The sequence below is a fragment of the Saccoglossus kowalevskii genome, chromosome 15, assembly GCF_978046115.1.
Source record: "Saccoglossus kowalevskii chromosome 15, keSacKowa6.1, whole genome shotgun sequence".
Taxonomy (NCBI): Eukaryota; Metazoa; Hemichordata; class Enteropneusta; family Harrimaniidae; genus Saccoglossus; species Saccoglossus kowalevskii.
The window spans coordinates 11,889,321-11,909,356 of NC_140655.1; the positions used below are offsets into that span (position 1 = coordinate 11,889,321).

At 34.6% G+C, this 20,036-nt stretch overlaps 2 protein-coding genes and 1 long non-coding RNA gene across 3 annotated transcripts; 2 read left to right on the forward strand and 1 right to left on the reverse strand.

Moving 5' to 3' along the window:
- Window positions 1–2,977: 2,977 nt before the first annotated feature.
- On the forward strand, window positions 2,978–6,408 carry LOC144360363 (tripartite motif-containing protein 2-like). Its single transcript, XM_078013164.2, has one exon. It carries the CDS (start codon window positions 3,316–3,318, stop codon window positions 5,530–5,532), a length of 2,217 nt encoding a protein of 738 aa, XP_077869290.2. The 5' UTR covers window positions 2,978–3,315; the 3' UTR covers window positions 5,533–6,408.
- Window positions 6,409–7,186: 778 nt separating this feature from the next.
- On the reverse strand, window positions 7,187–18,369 carry LOC102809781 (uncharacterized). The gene is made up of 7 exons (XM_085490448.1): window positions 18,188–18,369; window positions 13,700–13,808; window positions 13,271–13,492; window positions 12,788–12,930; window positions 11,861–11,906; window positions 10,911–11,065; window positions 7,187–9,176 (listed from the first exon to the last, which is right to left on the reverse strand). Exons 1-7 carry the CDS (start codon window positions 18,193–18,195, stop codon window positions 9,065–9,067), a joined length of 795 nt encoding a protein of 264 aa, XP_085346574.1. The 5' UTR covers window positions 18,196–18,369; the 3' UTR covers window positions 7,187–9,064.
- A 583-nt stretch (window positions 18,370–18,952) lies between these two features.
- LOC146733950 (uncharacterized) lies at window positions 18,953–19,538 on the forward strand. Its single transcript, XR_014931667.1, has 2 exons — window positions 18,953–19,068; window positions 19,420–19,538. It is a non-coding gene; the product is annotated as an uncharacterized LOC146733950 (long non-coding RNA).
- Window positions 19,539–20,036: the final 498 nt, after the last annotated feature.

Below are 20,036 nucleotides of genomic sequence, written 5' to 3' on the forward strand. Positions count from 1 at the left end.
TGGTGAATTTGTGAAACTGGGGACATTCCAAGACCGTTGAATTGTGTTGCTGACATCTCTGCCATACCAAGTGTTTGCCTTACGTGACTGGTTTCACCCAAGCATCGACGCCTCACCTGGAAGTCTTCAGAACACCGGTAATATGTGTACACAAACATGAATCAGCCATGTAGCTATTAGTTCTCCTTTATACCGCATTACTAGTTTGGTAATCTCTAAAATTATTCAAAATTTCTTTTAATGCCGCTAACCGGTAATTATTTTATTTTACATCGCATTCAAGTTGTTATTCTTTATTATTTTGTCATTTTGTTAAATTAAATGTACCGTTTTTATTTTATTCTTTCATTCTTTTTTATTCCATGTACCAATCACGGCTATTGACTAAACAATGCATTATATTCCTGTTTTCTGTCTAAGCATTGATTTCATTTTCCAAGCTTTTTCCATGAACATCCATGTTGTAGATCTGCACGTGAAAACTGTTTTTTTTTTATACAAACTTCATCCATTTTCAATTGGCGGTTCACAAACGCCTTCAAGTTTAACGTTTGGGGACAATGGTTCACATAACTTCCATGCAGGCTCACGTGGCGTTGTTAAATTACTTCAAATTTCAAAACTGCGAGTTAGTAACAGAATACCACAAGCCGCCGAAGCATCCTCAATTATTTATATTCTGAATCTAATTAGTATTACTAACCCGTCCTTTATTCTATTTGTTAATTATACCCATAAGTTGACACAACAAACCCCTTTCCTTCCGCATTTTTTGAATATTTATAAATTTTAAAAAGCAGTTGAATCCACTCAACGAGCCCAGTGTGAAGTGATTTCTTTGAAAATATTCCAATGTCATTCTATCACACGATTTTGACGAATATGGCCTGACTTATTTGAATTGTGAAAATTACAAATGTTTATAAAAATGATGGGAACGGGTTTGTTGTGTTGATAATACCTCGCGTACCACATTGGTATTAAACTATGTTCGTCGCACGATTATATTATGTTGTTTCAACTGATTACATTAACTACAACCACAGCATTTCTATCAGAACACCTAAACCCCAACAAATTTAGGTAAACGTGTTTTTTTTACTTTTACATAATTTCATATTTTCGACATTCGATTGTTGTCTGCATACGTAACGGCCCTTACGTAACGCGAGTGTCGGTTCTGTAACACCACGAGTTGCGTGAATATGACATAATACCAACAAAGTATATCGACCTTGAATGGAAATACTAATACGAATATAATATTTGTAGGACTAAACAATATTATTCAAGATAAACATTAAATTAATACTTCGTCTTTGGGTGACCTCGAACAGTTGGTGTTAGGCGCCTAACCTTTCACATGCTTAACAATTCATAATTATAATATTTGTGACAGTATCGTAAATTTATTTTGTATTCTTTCTTGATTTTTAATATTTTAAAATATGAACCTTAATGTTACTTTTGTTTATACAACCATTCCACTCCTACGTGTAATATTGAACTTCAAAAAAATAATTTTTGGTCCATGGCTCACTTTTAATATTCTAAATTTATAGGGCCGTTCCCTTGTCATGTTTGCTATTTGATGGTGTTCACGTGGCCTCAGTTTGAGATCTGCCACATAAAATTGTGAACGTACCATGCAAAGTATTATCTTCAGAAGGACGGGAGATTTCATCATAGTCACTGGTTACGTAAATATAATACAAACAATGATTGTGTATTATTCTGTGTATAATTCTGGGGGGAAAAATGAACTTTTTATTAACATTTTACCTTTTTTTGACTTCGCGCACAGATTAAATTTGCCAAATCATTGCTTCATCTAAAACAAAATTGTTTGTGTCCGATTTCACTGACCCTATTTGCATTTTTTTGTTACAAATGTATGTTTGCAATTTCCCCCCTGAAAACCTTTCGGATTTTGTATGATTCATCCTTCACCGTAAAGTGATTACCACATAAATATGTATAACTTTAATCGCAAATAGACGAATAAAGTCGTGCTTAACAACCTTGAAATCTTGTCGATAGAGGGCGCAACTCTAACATCTGCAGACATTGCTCAGAATGTCACACGCAAGGTAAATGTGATATCTGACCCCAAGATGTTGTATAAATCAGTGAGTTTATAAATTTATCAAAGACGTATGCACTTTCAATTATGTTGGCGTAAATCTGTGGTATGAGAATCCATATGTTTCGTTTCATGATGTTCAAATAATATTAACCACAAAAAGACAAATTCCGTGATAGCCACGCTGTTGTATAACTACTACCACTTAATTGTATATATTAGTAGTCAATTATTCGTAAAGCCACCCGTTATGTGTGTTGTTGTTGTTACACGTTCAAATTCACACCTTTGTCTAAATGAGTAGCGGAATACTATACCTGGCAACACAGGGACTCATTACAGTCACTTGGTTCTGAAAATCAATAAATACTATTTTTTTTTAAAAGTTATCCGCTATACGAATATAAATAATAAGTTCATTTATATGCGTATAGCGGATGATTTTTTTTTTAAATAGTATTTATTGAATTTTAGCCCAAGTGACTGACTCATTACTACATGCGATGGGAGCACGTATATGAATGAACCCTTGTGTCTTGCAGTTGTTCAGAATTTGCGCTTGTGGGGCATTTTAAATTTGTTCCAGGTCACACTACCTTCACATAATACAGGGATGAATGGACAGGAAACCGTAGAGCGGATATGTTTAAGCCAACGAAATGAACACCATATCAGATTCATGAGAACCGGTAAGTTGGATTTAATCATACAATAATTTTGACAATATTGGGGAAAATGTTGTTAATGATTATGATTTCTGTTCATGAAGTTACTTTTTTATTGAATAAAAAAAAACAATGGTATATTTCGTTCAAATAATTAAAAATATGTTCTTGTTTCCTAATTTTTTTTTTTTTTTGGTAATGTGGAACAAGGCCTCGTATACGTCAATGATTTGTAGATGTCACTTTATGATAAATACCCGTATGTTCAATGCAGTCACGTGATTGACATTGACGCAGTCTTTCCGAGTAAATAGTCGTAATTTTTAGTATTTATGCCACGTGATTAGATAAGTCTACCAGACCTGCTTATTGAGGGCGATATTACCAGGGATCGCTCAACGTAAATTGAAATTTTCTATTGAAATTCGTAACATCAACACTCTTTTCCGTGCAACGACGTCACCCCATTCATTGTATTTATATCACGTGGTTTTTGAACCTTGACACAAAGCGCAGGCGGAAGTATTGTAAGATAAAACCGATAGACGTGACAACTGTTGGCTAACCATGGCTACGGCAGAATCGAAAATACTTGAAAAAATCGATGAAAACTTTCTTGTATGTACGGTGTGTTCTGAGAGATACCGTAATGCCAAGATTCTACCGTGTCTGCACAGTTTCTGTGAGCAGTGTATCCACAAACTCGTACAGAAATCGTGTGGTAAGAATATACCCTGCCCAGTGTGTAGACGAGTTCATGACCTCACAAAAGGAGCCAGCAGTGTGCAGTCGAACGTCTTTCTAAACGAGTTGGTCGTCTTACTTGGAAAACGACACGAACAAACAAACAAAGTAGAAAAATGCGGAGGATGTCTGCAAGGGTCAGTGACCACATATTGTATTGATTGTACGTTTGGTCTGTGTGATATTTGTACTTCTGCACATAAACGTATTCCGTCCACCAAGTCCCATCATACGATGACAATGCAAGCGTACGAGGCTACAAAGTCTGCTGATATTGCTATGGTTCAACCACCTGTCTACTGTAGTCATCACCCTGGCAACCAGCTGAAATTGTATTGTGACAGCTGCGATATTCCAATTTGCATCGAGTGTATCGCCATAAATCATAATATAACTAAACATAATTGCCGATATCTGAAGGACGCTGCCTCCCAGTATGCCACGGATTTGACCCAGGTGACAGACATTCTAGCAGAGAAAGAAAAAGAAGCTACGGAGAGCAAAGAAAACGTTCAGCAGATGACAGAACTGCTAGAAAATCGATTTAGTGAGCAAGAACATAAACTAAATGTTCACATTGAGACGGTGGTGGCAGAAATCACGGCTAAAATTCGTAAAAACGGAGACGAGTTGCTGCATGAAATGAACAAGGTTTTCAGTGAGAGAAAACAGAATTTGCATGCGCAAATGAAAGAACTGGAAATTGCCGAAAGTGATATGAAACATGCACGTGACTTTGCCACACATCTAATGAATTATGGGAATGCTGCACAACTGATGTCTGCTAAGAAGGGAATGACGTCACAGATAGATGAACTGCTGAAACTAAAAACCAAACAGCATCCTGCTGAACACGATTACATGGAGTTTCAAAGCAATGATGACTTCTGTGAGACAAAAACTCTGGGTGAGATACTTCACAACAAATACATTTTTGAGATGAAAGATGTATCCAAATATTATAGGATTGGTGATGATGTATCCATAACCATGGCAACAACTGGTGGTACTGGGGTGAATTGTATGGCACTAAAACAGAAAATCCAGTCTGAAATGAAGACTCCATTCAACACGACAGAAGAAATGAAAGTGACTGACAATAAAGACGGGACTTGTAGTCTGACATATCAGGCTAAGGTAGAAGGGGTGCATGAATTGACAGTTTTAGTGAATAACAAATCAGTGCAGGGTTCACCTGTTAAGATTAATGTAATTCCTAAGAAGGGGATGGTGGGTAAATATGGTGGGTCTAGATTCAGTCAGTTTAATAGGCCTGAGGATGTCTTGATAACCAGTGAGGGCGATTTATTAGTTTTTTATAGTGAAAATAGTCGACTTCAATTACTGACTTTGGATGGAAAACATAAACGAATGATTCAATTCACTGGTTTTAATAAACCATTCTATCCATACTCTGCTGCAGAGTCACAGGATGGTAATTATTTCATAACAGACAGTAATAACAAACAAGTAGTTGTATGTAATAACAATTTTGAACTAATTAGATGTTTTGGCAGTGAGGAACTGACATCACCTTGGGGTATTAGCATTAGCCCTGTGAATGGAAGGGTGTATGTTCTTGACAATTATTCCCATTGTATAAGAATCTACAAACAAGATGGGAGATATATAAAGTCATTCGGATCACAGGGTGGTGGGGACTGTCAGTTTAAATCTCCTTGTGGAATTACTACTGACAGTAAAGGTAATGTCATTGTGGCAGATCAATGCAACCACCGCATACAAGTACTGACTGGTGAAGGAGAATTTCTATTCAAGTTTGGAAGTCAAGGAAATTCTGATGGTCAACTACAGAATCCTTTAGGTGTAGCTACTGATACAGATGGATATGTGTATGCGAGTAATTGCGTTAATAAGGTTCAGAAGTATGACTCCCATGGTCAATTTGTATGTCGTATTGATAGTCCTGCTGATGGGTTGAGTTCTCCTCGTGGTATCTGTGTCACAAATGATAAACCATTTGGTAAGGTTGTAGTGGCTGATTATAACAATCACTGTATTAAAATATTTGCACAATAGTTTGAATAAGTTTAATTATCAATAATTTTAAATAATTAACCTTGTATTCCTCAATGAATCTACAATTTTATTACATTGACATCAACTATTTACAAATTGTATGTCAAATAAAAATATTGAAATAGTTATCCTGGACGATCCCCACGTTTCAATTTAAAGATGCTGTAAAATCCATTTGGTAATGCCTATTACCCATGACTCTTTGCAGTGTTCACTCCATTATTGTCCAATTTACTGACATGTACACAAGATTTATACCATCAAATTTGTTTAAAAATAGTGATATTTGCCAAGAGTTGTACTGATTGTTTTTTGGCATAGATTGTTGAAATGTGAAACATATCTGTTTTGGGAAATAAGCCAGTGTCAAAGCATGTGTTAAGGTCGTGGCTAGAGGGCGCCTGTTTTTATCAAAGACATGTGATTGGTTGTTTTCAATTGTCATTTTAAAAATATTTCATATAAAACAAATTTATGCCTTGGTAGTAAATTTTATGTCCTGTAATTTTGAAATTCACAAAATTTCAAACAATCTGAAGTCACTTTAAAATTTTGTTTTGCGATTTCGTCATCTAAATATCCAAGTCAGTATTTGATAATTTTGAGTCATCTTTTCAAGCATTACGCTACAACTTCTCATATTCTAGCAGACATAAGATTATATTTAGCCAATACATATATTTCAACCATTTTTTTTCATTAAAAAATAAGTAGTTTGAAATTTAATATTTGTGAAATTTTTATGGATTTATAGTTTCTGTATTCCATGCGTTTAAACCCAAAATATCACAGATGTATGGTTTGTGTTCTGATATATTATTATCTATACCAGAAAACGAGGTGATTTTATAATAAACTAGTCATTGTAAGTACTGATTTTGATTGTATTGTATTGAAGGTGTAATCAATCCTGCAATCATTTTTAGTTGTCCTATGTAGATCTGTTTGGTGACATCTGAAATGTAATTATTCTGTCATTCAAGTTGGTAAAAAAAAAGAACGATGCATTATGGGAGTCTGTGCCAATGTCAACATCCATGCATGACTATAAGCCTGCACATTGTGGCATAATTGACATTTTTGACAACCATTATACGCAATGTTGTGAGTATGGATCAGCATCCAGTTTTCTTTGCCCATTTATTCAGATTTGTAATTAATTTGTAGCTAATTTTAACAATTTCTTGGTTAATTATAACATCAATTTCCAGGAAATCTATTTTATGGAACTGACAATATGTAATATTGCTTCTCGTTTTTAATGAAAGATTTATGCAACATTTCGTATAGCCTGCAGTTGGTTAAAATAGTAGTTAGTTTCTCCAATGATGTTTAGAAGTTCTTAGTGCAAACTTGTACAAACTTTATTTTGGGGGTCATGACACAGTGTCCGAACATGAATCTCAATGCTTTATAGGTTCATACTACAATTATACCTCCCATAGACGACAATGTAATTGAAAAGCAGGGCTGCCCGTAGACGACAATGTAATTGAAAAGCAGGGCTGTCCGTAGACGACAATATAATTGAAAAGCAGGGCTGTCCATAGACGACAGCTAGTCGATTCACGTACTAGCATCTTCACTCCTGTCACAGTAAGAAGGAATAGCCAACTTTAAAATACAAATGAAATAACATACTGGGTACAATCAATTGTCAAATGAACACCAGATCCAGCTGGTTATTTATTGAAAAACAAAATGTATTCTAAATTAACAATAATATTTTTAGTTTTGTTTTGTCTATAATTTATTTAAAATTAACAGAATCTACAGACTCGTTGACACGTACATTAGAAATGTTTTCCTTGTATTCTACAATCCAGTAGTGTTTGTATACCTTGAATAAAAATAATTTTGATACTAAATAGCAAATTGTCCTTGAATATAATAAAATAAGTGATATTTGTTGTGTATTATGTACATATTTACATCAAAACACTAATAATTTTTATCTAGCAATTCGTGATTTCTATATTGTTTACCCAGTTGAAAACATTACAATCATTTGTTTACAGTATATTATGATGTGATATATTACATGTGTACCCGTTTGTACGGCAATTGTATCAACTGACCCCCCCCCCCCCCCTGTAAGCATCATAAGCGTTTTTGAGTTTTGTACAGTTCACAAGAAATATTATTCAACAGACCCAGCAACAGTGTTTCTGTCAAGTGTATTATATAGCTTTAGTGCTCCAATATTTCCGAATTTGTTGCCATACCAACTGCTTTTGCCCAACAATAGGTGATTTTCCGTCCACTGTGACATCTTGTATAATGAAATAATGGCATGGACCGAACGTTTTGTGATGATACACAAATCATTTGATTTTGAACTAGAATTTTCTTTTAATGCCCAGAAAGTGATCCTTCAGAGGGTAATATGGTGTTAAGATATTCTTCCTTGACCATCAAATTATATAGGACATTATTGAGAGCGAAAAAGCCTCAAAATACTTTTATGTTTGTACAATCTTACATGATGACCTTTGATTGTTTTGTTTCTACGTTTGATTTCATGTATAATGCAGGATGTTGCAATGAATGGAAAATTCTCCATTGGTGAAGTTGCATGTATAATTATTAGATTAAAAACTTATACAGCCTTTGAAAGATAATATACAAAGATAATATGGAATCATTTACATGTAAAATAACATCTTAAATATGATATAAATTTTACAAAATAAGCTTTGTAAATGTACAATATCAAAAATACTATTTACATTTTTTTACAATATAACGTAAAAACAGGAAATGTAATTTAAATAATTTTAACCTGTGTAAACCAAAGTGATGTACCTTTTGTGATTTACAGAATTTACAGGAAATAAGATGAATCCAGTCAGAGGTATTTTGGTAAGTAAATTAGAAGTAATCTGGGAAATAAGTGGTCAGTTTATTGACTGGATCCCAGTTGGCGTAGTGTTTGGTTTAGACAAGTTTTACTGTGGTACCATACTTGCTCTATTAGCTAGTCACTATTTCAAGCCGGTGTCGCAGTTACTGGTATACTGCCCTCAATGGTACTTATTATATACAAGGACACAGACTGGAGAATCTTGGCAGCAGTGGGTTTGTGTATCTCTGTTGTGTACCGCTAACCAATCATGGTAGTTTTAGTTATTATTCGTCATGCAATTGATGTGCCGAGAAGGCAGTGTCGTGGCAATAATTGCTAAATAAAACAGTTGTGTTTAACTAGATCATGCACAGAGATACGAGTAAGAGTACAGTAGATGGAATATAATTTCTACTGAGGTACAGACTTGTCGTTTGAACAAATCTGTGAAAACAAGAGAGCAGAGTAAGAGCAGCAGCCAAGGACTAGAACCGAGTCTATTCGTACTATACGCTTATATAAATAGCAGAAATGTGTTTACGTTTGTCTTGTGTGCACTTTTCACAAAGATGTGCTTCTATTAGGTCAAATACAGTTTGGTATAGGAATGTCAATTCTCTCCATTGTATTGAAGGAACATACCACACTGCTGTTTACATTTCTTTTTCATTATATGGTTAAATGATCTTAAGATACTACACAGGAGGATGCATTATCACCATAATATTCCTGTGTATCGTCAGTTGACAGTTTTGGAATACCATCAAGTTCCTTTAAATCTGGTAAAGTCTTGAATACTCTGAAAAGATAACATAATATTATACGTGTTAGTTATAAATACTTAATTCTGTATAATGTGATGAATATAAATGAATAATATACCATATAGTATTTTTTGTGAAAATGCGAACAATTGCTTTTTTTAATTCACGTTTTCAATTATTTTAGAACCAAATTAAGGAGTTTCACTCTTCCCCGGCGCCTAAATTAAAGATTTTATATTGCCCAAGAACGTGTTTATGTGGATTGGTGTCAATGTAGAAGATAGTGGATGAAAATTAAAACGGCATTAATTATTTCATTTTAAAAGAAATGATGCATTTGGCTGCTGTATCATGAAAACATGACTGTGACATTTAAAATTTCGCATGTACCGGATTTTGCCGTAAATTTGCCCATTCGAAAAATCTTCCTGGGCGGTTTCACGGCTGGTGGACCCTTATTTGGGGTTCAAATTTTCAAAAAATTATCATCAAATATGTTTAGGGGGCTTATATTTTCATTGAAAAATCCACCTAAGCCGATTTTCATCACCGGCAGTTGGACCACCCAAAACCAAAGAAACCATTACAGAAGCTAATCTAAAATGTTATACATTTTTTTCTTGCTGGATTAAAAAGTAGACAGCGCATCTTTCTCCAAAAAAATCACATTAACAAACCTCATGCGCCAAATACAATTATATTGTTTCATTTTATTAGTAAAAGACGTTTCAAATAAAAACGAACTGCAACTGCATTGCTTAGTAGCAAATGATCGCGGTATCTCAATCCGGTTATGCTGTGTTTTACAATTGTTGATTTTTACCGAGTAATGATTATAATAACGTGCAAAAAATAAATTCGTTGAATTGTTATGAAATGCAAATAAATTTCAACTTGTTTCATCGTAAGCGAATGTTTATGATCGCATTTTCTGCACTCGCATCTCCTCGATGCTGTAGAAATGAATATCCGCCATGTTTGACCTGAGACGGTGTTCTTTGACTATCAAATCGATAATTAACCAATGAAAACGATGGAAAAGTGTTCAAAATACCATAGCCTTTTAAATGTTAATGTTATTGAATGCAGCACGGAAGAGATTTGCCAATGTTGTTGTACGATCTTTTGGCTCGAATTAGGCATCAGAAACGATTAAAATACCACCTTAAAAAAACTGCCGAAAAATCGCCCTAGGCGGTTTCTTGATCCCAATTTTTTTTTGTTTAACAGCCCTGGGCGAATTTACTGCAGAATCTGGTAGTATACAATACTGTAGAAATGTTGGTATTCATTGGGTTAAATTATGGTGGTTTAAATAAATTGTGTTGATATTCCAGAAGTTTTAATTTCATTGATTTGGGAATTAAACAACGCGTACACCGGTATTCCCCGTGTTTCAATTTAGCATACATAGCTATAAGCAAAATGAGCAATCAAAGAAAGCTTAGAAAGAACTCCCATGTGCTGAGAGTATTGGAGACACATTAAATATAATTCGAAATTACTTAGCTGAAAACTAATTATGCAAATCAGAAAATTAATATGAACAGATTTGAGTGTAAAACTAATGAGGTCTGCGCAATGTAACAGAAAATCTATGTTTCCAAGTTTAATTGAAATGTGATTAGAACCAAAAAATTATGAATTATTATGCTTATTAGGGAATTAATATGAACAGATTTTTACCCCAAACTAATTAGGTTTGTACATTGTCCTAGAGCATCTTTGTACTAAGTTTCATTGAGATTGACTTCAGTGAAATATCTCACCTGTATCGATAATTCTCTGTGAAGACGAGGGGATTACCTCTCAAGTCTAAACTTTCCAGTGGTGTCCGCTTCCTTAATACTGCAAGTCCATCCAGAGTTTGGATATGATTGTCAGCAAGGTTTAAGATCTTCAACTGTGGGGCTTTGGGAAGGTACTGGGAATTAAAATAAAACAAGTACAATATGTGAGACTTTAACTGATATGACTGTAAACGTTGAAACCTGAAAGTGTCACAAATACAACTTGGGGCGGGACAAAATATGATGGTCACCACGCAAGTGTCTAAGTCACGGCTTTTATTAGAGAAAATAAAAAAAATCCAGTTTCATAAAAAATAACAAATTTAGTGACAATTTCAAAATACAAAGCATCATGAGGGCTCAGTATTTGTACTGCTAACAAGACCACAATGACAATTATTTATCACTTGGTGATTATAGACCACAACCTGACATGTGTACCAAATTTAAATCAAATTGGTTCATGCATGTTCAAGTTATGAGCCTACATTCCCAGCACATTCGTGTTCAGCAAGCACTAATAACACGTGGTCAAAAAAAACATGAATTCTAAACCCCCAAAAATGATACTTGAAAATATCAAGAAAGTACAGCCTTTATAAGAAAAGAAAACAAGTTTACTGTAAATGCATTAATTATTTGCTGGTTTTATGTGAACATAAAGAATAACAATAGAACTCATTGTTTTCCTGTCAAGTTCATGGACTTAGAAAAACAACAGTGAAATGGCTTGAAACATCGAAATAGTGAAAATAAATTGTTTTACAGTATTATACAAATAAACTGCCTGTGTGCACCAGCAATAGAAACCAGACGTAATGTACACATACCATTGTAATGCATAATCATTGTATGTGAGCATACAAAAACAACATTTATTGTCTATATTAAGACTTACCATAGTGTTTACATGTTAAATGAATACTTACCTTAAAGTGTTCAAAATAATTCATGCGCAATGTCAGATGTGTACATCTGAAATAGATCACATAAGCAAGACAGAATTAGTATTACCCAGCACCAAATCAACAGAAACAAAACTTATAAATGGCGTTGTTTTTCCCATAATTCATTTTGGCTATCCGTGGAGTCTTTTATAATAAAAAAAATGTAATCATTGTTTTCTAAATTTGTTGCATGCAGCAGTCTTTTTTATGCAATAGCAGAAAAAAACAATAGTCTAATGCGTTAATTGAAGTTAGTGAGGTTAGAATGATCATCGTAGAGTGGTGTTAAAGTTCTAAGACATATCCAGACTGTACACAACATAGAGAAGGCCGATTTGAGTGTAAAACTGAATAGGTCTGCACAATGTAACAGACCATTTGTGTACCAAGTTCCCTTGAAATAGAATAATTAGTACTGTCTATTGTCTTAGAGCATCTATGTACCAAATTTCATTGAAATGTGACAATTAGTACTTGAGATATCAGTGGAAAAGCTGAAAATTAACTAATTATGCAAACAATTGATCTCTGCATAGTCATTGAGTATGTACCAAGTTTCATTGAAAAAAAATCAATTAATTATGCAAATTAGGTAATTAATATGTACTTATATTACTCTAAAAACTATCAGGTCTGTGCAGTGTCTTATGACATCCATGTACGAGGTTTCATTAAAATGAGATGATTAGTATTTGAGATCAGTGGAAAAGCCGAAAATTGATTAATCATTATGCAAATTAGGTAATTAATATGCACGGATTTTCACCTAAAACTAATCAATTCTGCGCATCTATGCACCAAGTTTCATCAAAAAATCCGATGTATGGTTCTTGACACGCGCACGCGCACGCGCACGCACACACGCCTATTGCATGCTATGCACATGGCAGTCAATGAAAATGTATTTACCTTGGCAAAGAAACGGACTGCAAATTGGTAAGAGTATTGTCAGCAAGATTAAGTCTTTTCACACGAATGAGTCTCTTTAAAACACGGACAAAATTTTCAAGCTGATATCTGTGTCCCAGATCTTGGTATGACAAGTTGACATCCTGTAAGCGAAACAAAACTTATAATAATTTGAATGTGATTCAGACCAAAATGAATTAGGGGGTATTATAGAAATTTCCAAAATGTGAACACATTCTTCACTTCAGGTATGCCATAGATGAGGTACAATTAATTTCAAAATGAACGCCATTAGCAATAATGGACATTCTTATTTCGGCAATGAAACCCATTTTAGATATATTCAGACAGTAAATATTGCCAATTATAAGACAAGAAGAAAAAAAACTGATATAAATACTGGTCACATTTGGCACACATAACACATGCAAAATACATTATTTTTAGGCGAGTAACACGTATCTATAAATGTAAGGAACTCACCGTACAGTTTTCCCAGTTTTCAGTTTTATTTCGGTGATCTAATTTATCCTTTCCAACTTTGGAATGATGCAGTTTATTACCGTCTTCATCTGTCACTCTGTACAAGTTGTGTTCTTTTTTCTCTGGTGCTTTCCTAACCCGTGGACAGTTCAGTTCGTTTCCCTTCACGTCAGTTTCTCTCAAATCATGCCATACCGAATGGCGTAATTTATGGGACGGTAACTGTGAAAGCAAACATGTGTACAGACAAATACAAATTGTATTTTATACTAGTACATGTAATTTATGTATTTTATAATTCATAATTCATCAAGCTTCTATCGTACGACTACATAATGCTATATTATAATCTCCAAATAGTACATCAGACAGAACATGTTATTAATGCTATTATGCACCATGATCAATTCCAATAAGATCCCAACTTACCTGAGTGGAGTCCAGTCTGTTTGGTGGTGGTAGTCTTGGCTTCTTCTTTGTGGAAAATGAAGGCACATACACACTAGATCCATTGTCAGTCAGCGATACAGCAGTAGTACTAATAATATTAAAATAGACAAATCCAATTTCATATTGTTAAAAATGCAATAACATTTTTTTTAACTACTATATACTTGTTTGTTTTTTTTATCGAAGGAGAAAGCACCGGATTTTTAATCATATGGCGGTCGATACAACAACAATTTATTAACTCATAACAACCTACTGAAGGAGGTTAAAGGTTACAACAACAACAAAAATTACAGAAAAAAATTAATCAAATTACAATGGCTAATAGTTTAAAGACAACCAAAAACAGACTAAATTGAAGTTAGTAACGGAAATATATAATAAAGTAAAATGAAACACCAACAAAAAACTATAAACTGAATATAAAAACAAAAACCCAATGAATAGGTGTATAAAAAAAAAAAAGTCAATGACTAGGTGCTGCTGTCTAATAGCAAAGCTGTATTTCAGATATTGTGTCAAGAGGAATTGCTAAGTTATTATTTCACATTATTTTTATGAATTTATTTTCAGGTGTGAGATTAGTAAAGTCAGGTATAATCTTTTCAGCTTCATTGTATAAAACGACCCTCTCTTTACTGTATACTGGGCATATTATGAGGAAGTGATGTTCATCTTCAATATCATTTTTATTACACAATTTGCAGATTCTGTCGCTACTTTTGATTCTGTTGTGTCTTCCTTTTTCAATTTCTAAACTGTGATTGCTCAGTCTGAATTTAGTTAGGGTACTTTTCAGTTCTTTATTTTTTAGCTTAATTAAAGGGGAACCGCTCAATTCCTTGGATTGCACCAAGTGCTCATGGGTAATTAACTCCGCCTCTGTCCACTGAGTAAATGAATGCTTATCTTTCCCCTGTACCGCTAATCCCACAAAACAACAACTGATATAAACATCCTAAGAACGGATTACAATTTGCTTGTTTAAATATAACATGGCAATTGAATTTCAAACAAATACAGAGCAGTCTTCATGTGCCATGGTTTGAAACATCGCGCGCTTGGTAATTTATACATCGTCAGAAAAAAATGACGCAGAACTAATTCAAGTTGATGATGGCCAACAAGAAAAGGCGGCAGTCCACCGGATACACACGACCAGGTTTTTGCTAAACGGTCATGAAGAAAATACGTCGACTCAAGTTTATTTGTCTGTTTCCGTTCCGTTACAGTAAACCTGAAAACGAAACTTCCTATGCAGATTCTGTATACATACTACTGCTTCAGACTACTAATATAACAAGTGTGAAACACAAAGTCAATGACTTCGGTTTTCATATTTCCGTCACAAATCGGTAAACAGAACGTGTATTTACTATTGCCCTCAAATTACCATATAATATTGACTAATTGGTAGAGACGACAATGAAAAAGTTTACTGTTTAAGTACAGGTTATTATACGGAAATTCCCGTGATAAAATATCCAAATCATTAGTAAAGAAAAGTCGCTGCGACATCACGGGCTTATCTTGTAACCTGTTTACGACACTCGTGTGGAAAATCAAAATGTACTCGGGTGGTACCGGCTTGTATCTCGTGTGAGATTTGAGTTCTTGTGATCTGGTGGGTGAACGTCGGGTTGACTTTACAGTCAAAATCAAATGAGCGGTGAGGGGGAGAAGAGCGTTCTGTCAAAACAATTTTACCGTAGACTCAATTTTAACGACCAATCTGCAGCGTTGTATTTATTATAAATAAGAATCCAAAAATAGAATGCAAGGCATGAACGAAAACAATCTATTGTAAAAGATATGAATTGGAACTGCCTGTGACGTGTTCTCTGGGTGCCGTTTCATCCTACAGTCAAATACAGAAACAAAAACTGATTTATTTTCTTATGCCAAGACCTGGTTGTTCATGCATTTCAAGCATGGCGTATTTACTTTTTGTACTCTGTACTCTAACAGAACGGTTATTTCTTGCACGCCTACCAGTATTACGCAACTACCATTTGCAGCTCATTGCAGTCTGACACTTATTCACTGTACCCCTTCCTTTTTCCAGACTGTCTAGAAAGTTATACAAAAAGTTTCATCTCTTTGAAAACAAAAGTCTTTGCCGTACGATCAAAAGAAAAATGTCCACATAGTAGTAACCAACATCGTTCTGGCGTTCCTTAAAAAAAGTTTTTAAAAAACGAACACTGCATTGCTTAGTAGCAAATAATCACGGTAGCGCAATCCGACCATGCTACGTTTCACAGTTATTATTATTACTTGGTAGTGATTATTAATAAGGTACAAAAAGTAAACTCGCTGAATTGCGAATGATTTCTACTTGGATATCCGAATGTTATTGAAATTGTTTACTGTCTTACATCGTCATGTCCCAGTGATACCGATGGTTAGACCATGGAGGTGGTTAGACATAGACAACTACGTAACGATAATGCTGTTTGTAAACCAACAAGCTTTGTAGTTTGAATAAACATCTAGGGGATTTACATTTTCGTTTACTCAAACTGTGATTGACAGGAATTGTGCATACATTAGCCACCATTTTTAACTCGTGATTTTCACTGGTCGCGGCACGTTTCGACCAAAAAAAAAAACATTTATACATCAAAAGCCAAACCAGACGAATGTAGTCGCTAGCGTACATATTCATGTCCCCGTGGATATGTATTTGGAACCACAGCTTGATCTCCAAACATCGTAAATGGCATATTTCACGGAGCTCCCGCCACGGTGTTAGCTGCTTGGTTCGGATTAGCATACTAATACGGTGGCCATCCTGGCCCTTATTTATAGTATCGGTTCCCCTTTAAGTAGTTTTCCAAAATGATGTTTGTTTTAAATTTTTTGCAAGTCCTCAGTTTGTTTTTTGTATTAGTGTTTTGTCTGTTATCATCATTAATTGAGTTAATCCAATGCTTTATAAATACATTTTTTATTTTATCATATATCCGTGACATTTGTGACGATTTTAGCTCATTATTGTCAATATCTGATAGTGTTGTATTTGTAGATTTCAGTACTGAGTTAAGTTCATTGTACCACTTACTTTCTATAGTCTATAGTTAAGTAGGAAGGCTTCCTTAATGGGGTTTTGAATTTTGTTTAGGTGGTTTGTATATTTTATTAACTGTTTTTAATGAATAAATCAATAGGATATCTACCCAACTCACTATAAATTCCCAATTTCGGAGTGTTTTTTGAAACGCCTAGGATGAAGCGACAAAAGCTGAGGTGTACATCTTCTATAGTAGAGTTGAATGAACTTCCTTCAGCCCATACTTCACATCCATATATAAGAATTGGTCTTATTAGTTTATCAAACAATGATAACAATAATGAGGGACTGCGGCTTTCATTATGACCTAATTTGGCTTTCAAAGAGAATAATGCTTTCATTCCTTTGTATTTCAGATGTTTCATAGCCGCTTTAAATTTTCCATTAGGACTGAGAACAATACCTAAATAATTATAATTTCTCACGATGTTAATCTCATTCCCTTCAAAAAAGAATAAATCACTGTCATAGAGTTTATTATTTTTATTAAAAACCATAATTTTTGTTTTTTCTGTGTTCACAGCGAGTTTCCATTTCTGTGTGTATTTTGAGACATTATCAAGGGCATTCTGGAGGCCACTTTTGGATTTAGAAAGAATAACTATATCATCTGCATACATGTACATTAGACAGCTGATTGGTGTGTTATTTAAATTTGGTGGATAACATGATTCATGGTCCAGGGTATTAGTTATGTCATTAATAAAAATGTTGAAGAGTAAAGGGCTCAGATTACACCCTTGCTTAACACCCAGTGTTGAATTAAATTGATTGGTTAGTCCATCTTTCATTTTTATTTTATATTTTATATTACTGTACATACTTTTAATAATTTGATACATTTTACCTGTCACCCCACTGTTTAATAGTTTCCAGAATAGACCATCATGCCAAACACTATCAAAAGCCTTTTTCAGGTCTACAAAACAGGCATAAATTTTGTTTGTTTGTTTTAGCTTCTTTTTTTTTTCATTCACTGTATTTTCATGCTGATTGTTGTTGGTGTGTTTTTCAATAATAGTTTTCAATATCAATAGGTTGTCAGTTGTACGACGACCTTTTCTGAAATATATACACTGTCAAGATATGTATCAACGTTATCATGCCGACTGGTTTCATTATGACCTACCGTTTGCTAATCTATGACTGTACACGTCTTGAATTAGCGGTTGTTTTGTTCCGTGTTTGTAAGCACGGTAGTTAAAAAGAAGAAAAAGTCGTTATTGAATTTATGATTTTAGTCCTCCAGACTGACGTGGAAAGGGGAGTAAAACGATCATTACTCATTTGTTTACACTTGCATTCAAAGTGGAATGAAGACAAGAAGTTCAAGATGGCCGCCCGGATTCCGACGAGAAAAGCAATCCACTACAATCTTGGTATCTAATACTAACCTTGTCATGATGACTTGGTTTATGCAGACGTAGCCAGAAAATATGTCAGCCAGTAATCTCCAACACCAGGCGGTCAAAAACTATAAACCATACGGACTGCGACCACCTGAGGATTGCTGGTCTATCAGCAGTTGTCAATAGCGTACGTATCTACGGTTTCTTAGTAGCAATGACGTCATATCAACTTCGCCCTCATTCGACAAGTAATACAGACCTTTTGTTTACAAACTATTACGCCCAAAATTTTTACAAATATATGCAAGTTTAAAACAAGGATGTTGTCAAAGATAACTCATCAACTATAATAAAACAATTAAAAAAACAAAAAATTCAATAATTATGTGAGAATGCATCTTAAACGAATATGTTCGCCTGAAATTGTGCCCATTTGAACCTTTTGTTTTTTAAGTGAAAAAGCCATCAACAATATCATCGTCTTTACGAATAATAGGGTACTGAATTTATAGGCGAATTGGCGTCAGTTTAAATACGGCTATTCAGATACAAACAAAATTCCATACTAAAAGTAACACGGCGTTGAAATGCGCGCGTAGGTGGAATCAAACGCGCGCGTTCTTTGGTTCTAAAAGTTCTATTCTTGGTTCTTTCGGGTTGCTGTGCAACAAAAACAATCCCATGTGGAAGTTCATTTCTCAACACATCGCGTTAAATCCAGCTTTAAGTACGACCTAACTCCAAAGATGACTACGAATTGCGTGCGAATAGATAGGAAATTTGACGACAGGAACGTCAGAGTAGCCTGCCAAAGTTCTCCGAGCAAAAAATGTATCACTGTGGCTTCTGGACAAGATGAGACACCGATCCCGACAAAAAGACGTTGGCGATCAAACCGGAAACGAATGTTTCTTGTACAGGGAAAGGTACGTACGTCCAGACGTTTTTTTTTTTTTTTTATCACTATGGTTAAATATTTCGACGTGTAAAAGGTCAGTTACGGTTTGCAATGTTCAGTTCGTTTTTTATACTTAACTTGCATTTAGAAAAATGTCAAAACCATGGAATCTGAACAATGTAAACGATGCCGTTGATAAGAGACTTATGTTAACTGGTGGAAGTAAACGAAAAGCCTTGACATCGATAAGTTTGAACAATAAACACAAAAAGTGTGAAAAGACGTAGATATGGTTATTTTTAGCGTTTATTATTTTTAAAACCTGTAAAATGAATTGTTCACAAAATTCACTCTTCTTTTATTTACAATCTGACTTTAGATGGAAAACGATGTTAACGACGACGTAGATAAAATACACGCTTCAGTAGACAGTGAGCGCAAACGAAAAGCCATGTTATCGATTGCCCCAGAAAGTAAACGTGTGCGTTCTCAACAAAAGCAGGTATGTAAGAAACATATGAAACCACGTAAACATCGGTTATTTCAAGTCATTTTATATTTAAAATATGTCAAAATGTTCAATCATAACTATTTGTTTTTATTTACGACCTGGGTCCAGATGAATGAAGAAATACACGAGAACGAAATGAACAAGAAACCCGCGCGAAATGGTGGGAGTAAACGAAAAGCTGTGACATCTATCGCTTCACAATGTAAAAGAGTACGTTCTCAACAGGAACAGGTACGTACCAAATATATACTGACACAGATATGGTTGTTTAGTCAGTTGCATGTACAACCAATTGTTCACAAAGTTAACTGCTCTTTTTATATACAACCCGTTTTTAGATAAATGACGAAACCATGGATTCTGAAAGTGAAATGAACAATGTGAATGACGCCGTTGACAAGGGACCTGTGTTAAATGTTGGGAATAAAAGTAAAACTGTGTCCTCTATTTCTTCTGACCAGAAACGAGCGTGTCCGAAGACTGAC

What these genes read in the sequence shown, in the direction of transcription:
- LOC102809781 (XM_085490448.1), bottom strand. An exon ending in ACAGACTGGACTCCACTCAG is followed by an intron (nt 13,493 to 13,699) that starts GTAAGTTGGGAT and finishes TTGCTTTCACAG; the next exon opens with TTACCGTCCCATAAATTACG. An exon ending in ACAGAGAATTATCGATACAG is followed by an intron (nt 9,177 to 10,910) that starts GTGAGATATTTC and finishes TTATCTTTTCAG; the next exon opens with AGTATTCAAGACTTTACCAG.
- LOC144360363 (XM_078013164.2), top strand. Translation starts at nt 3,316, where the DNA reads ATGGCTACGGCAGAATCGAAAATACTTGAAAAAATCGATGAAAACTTT.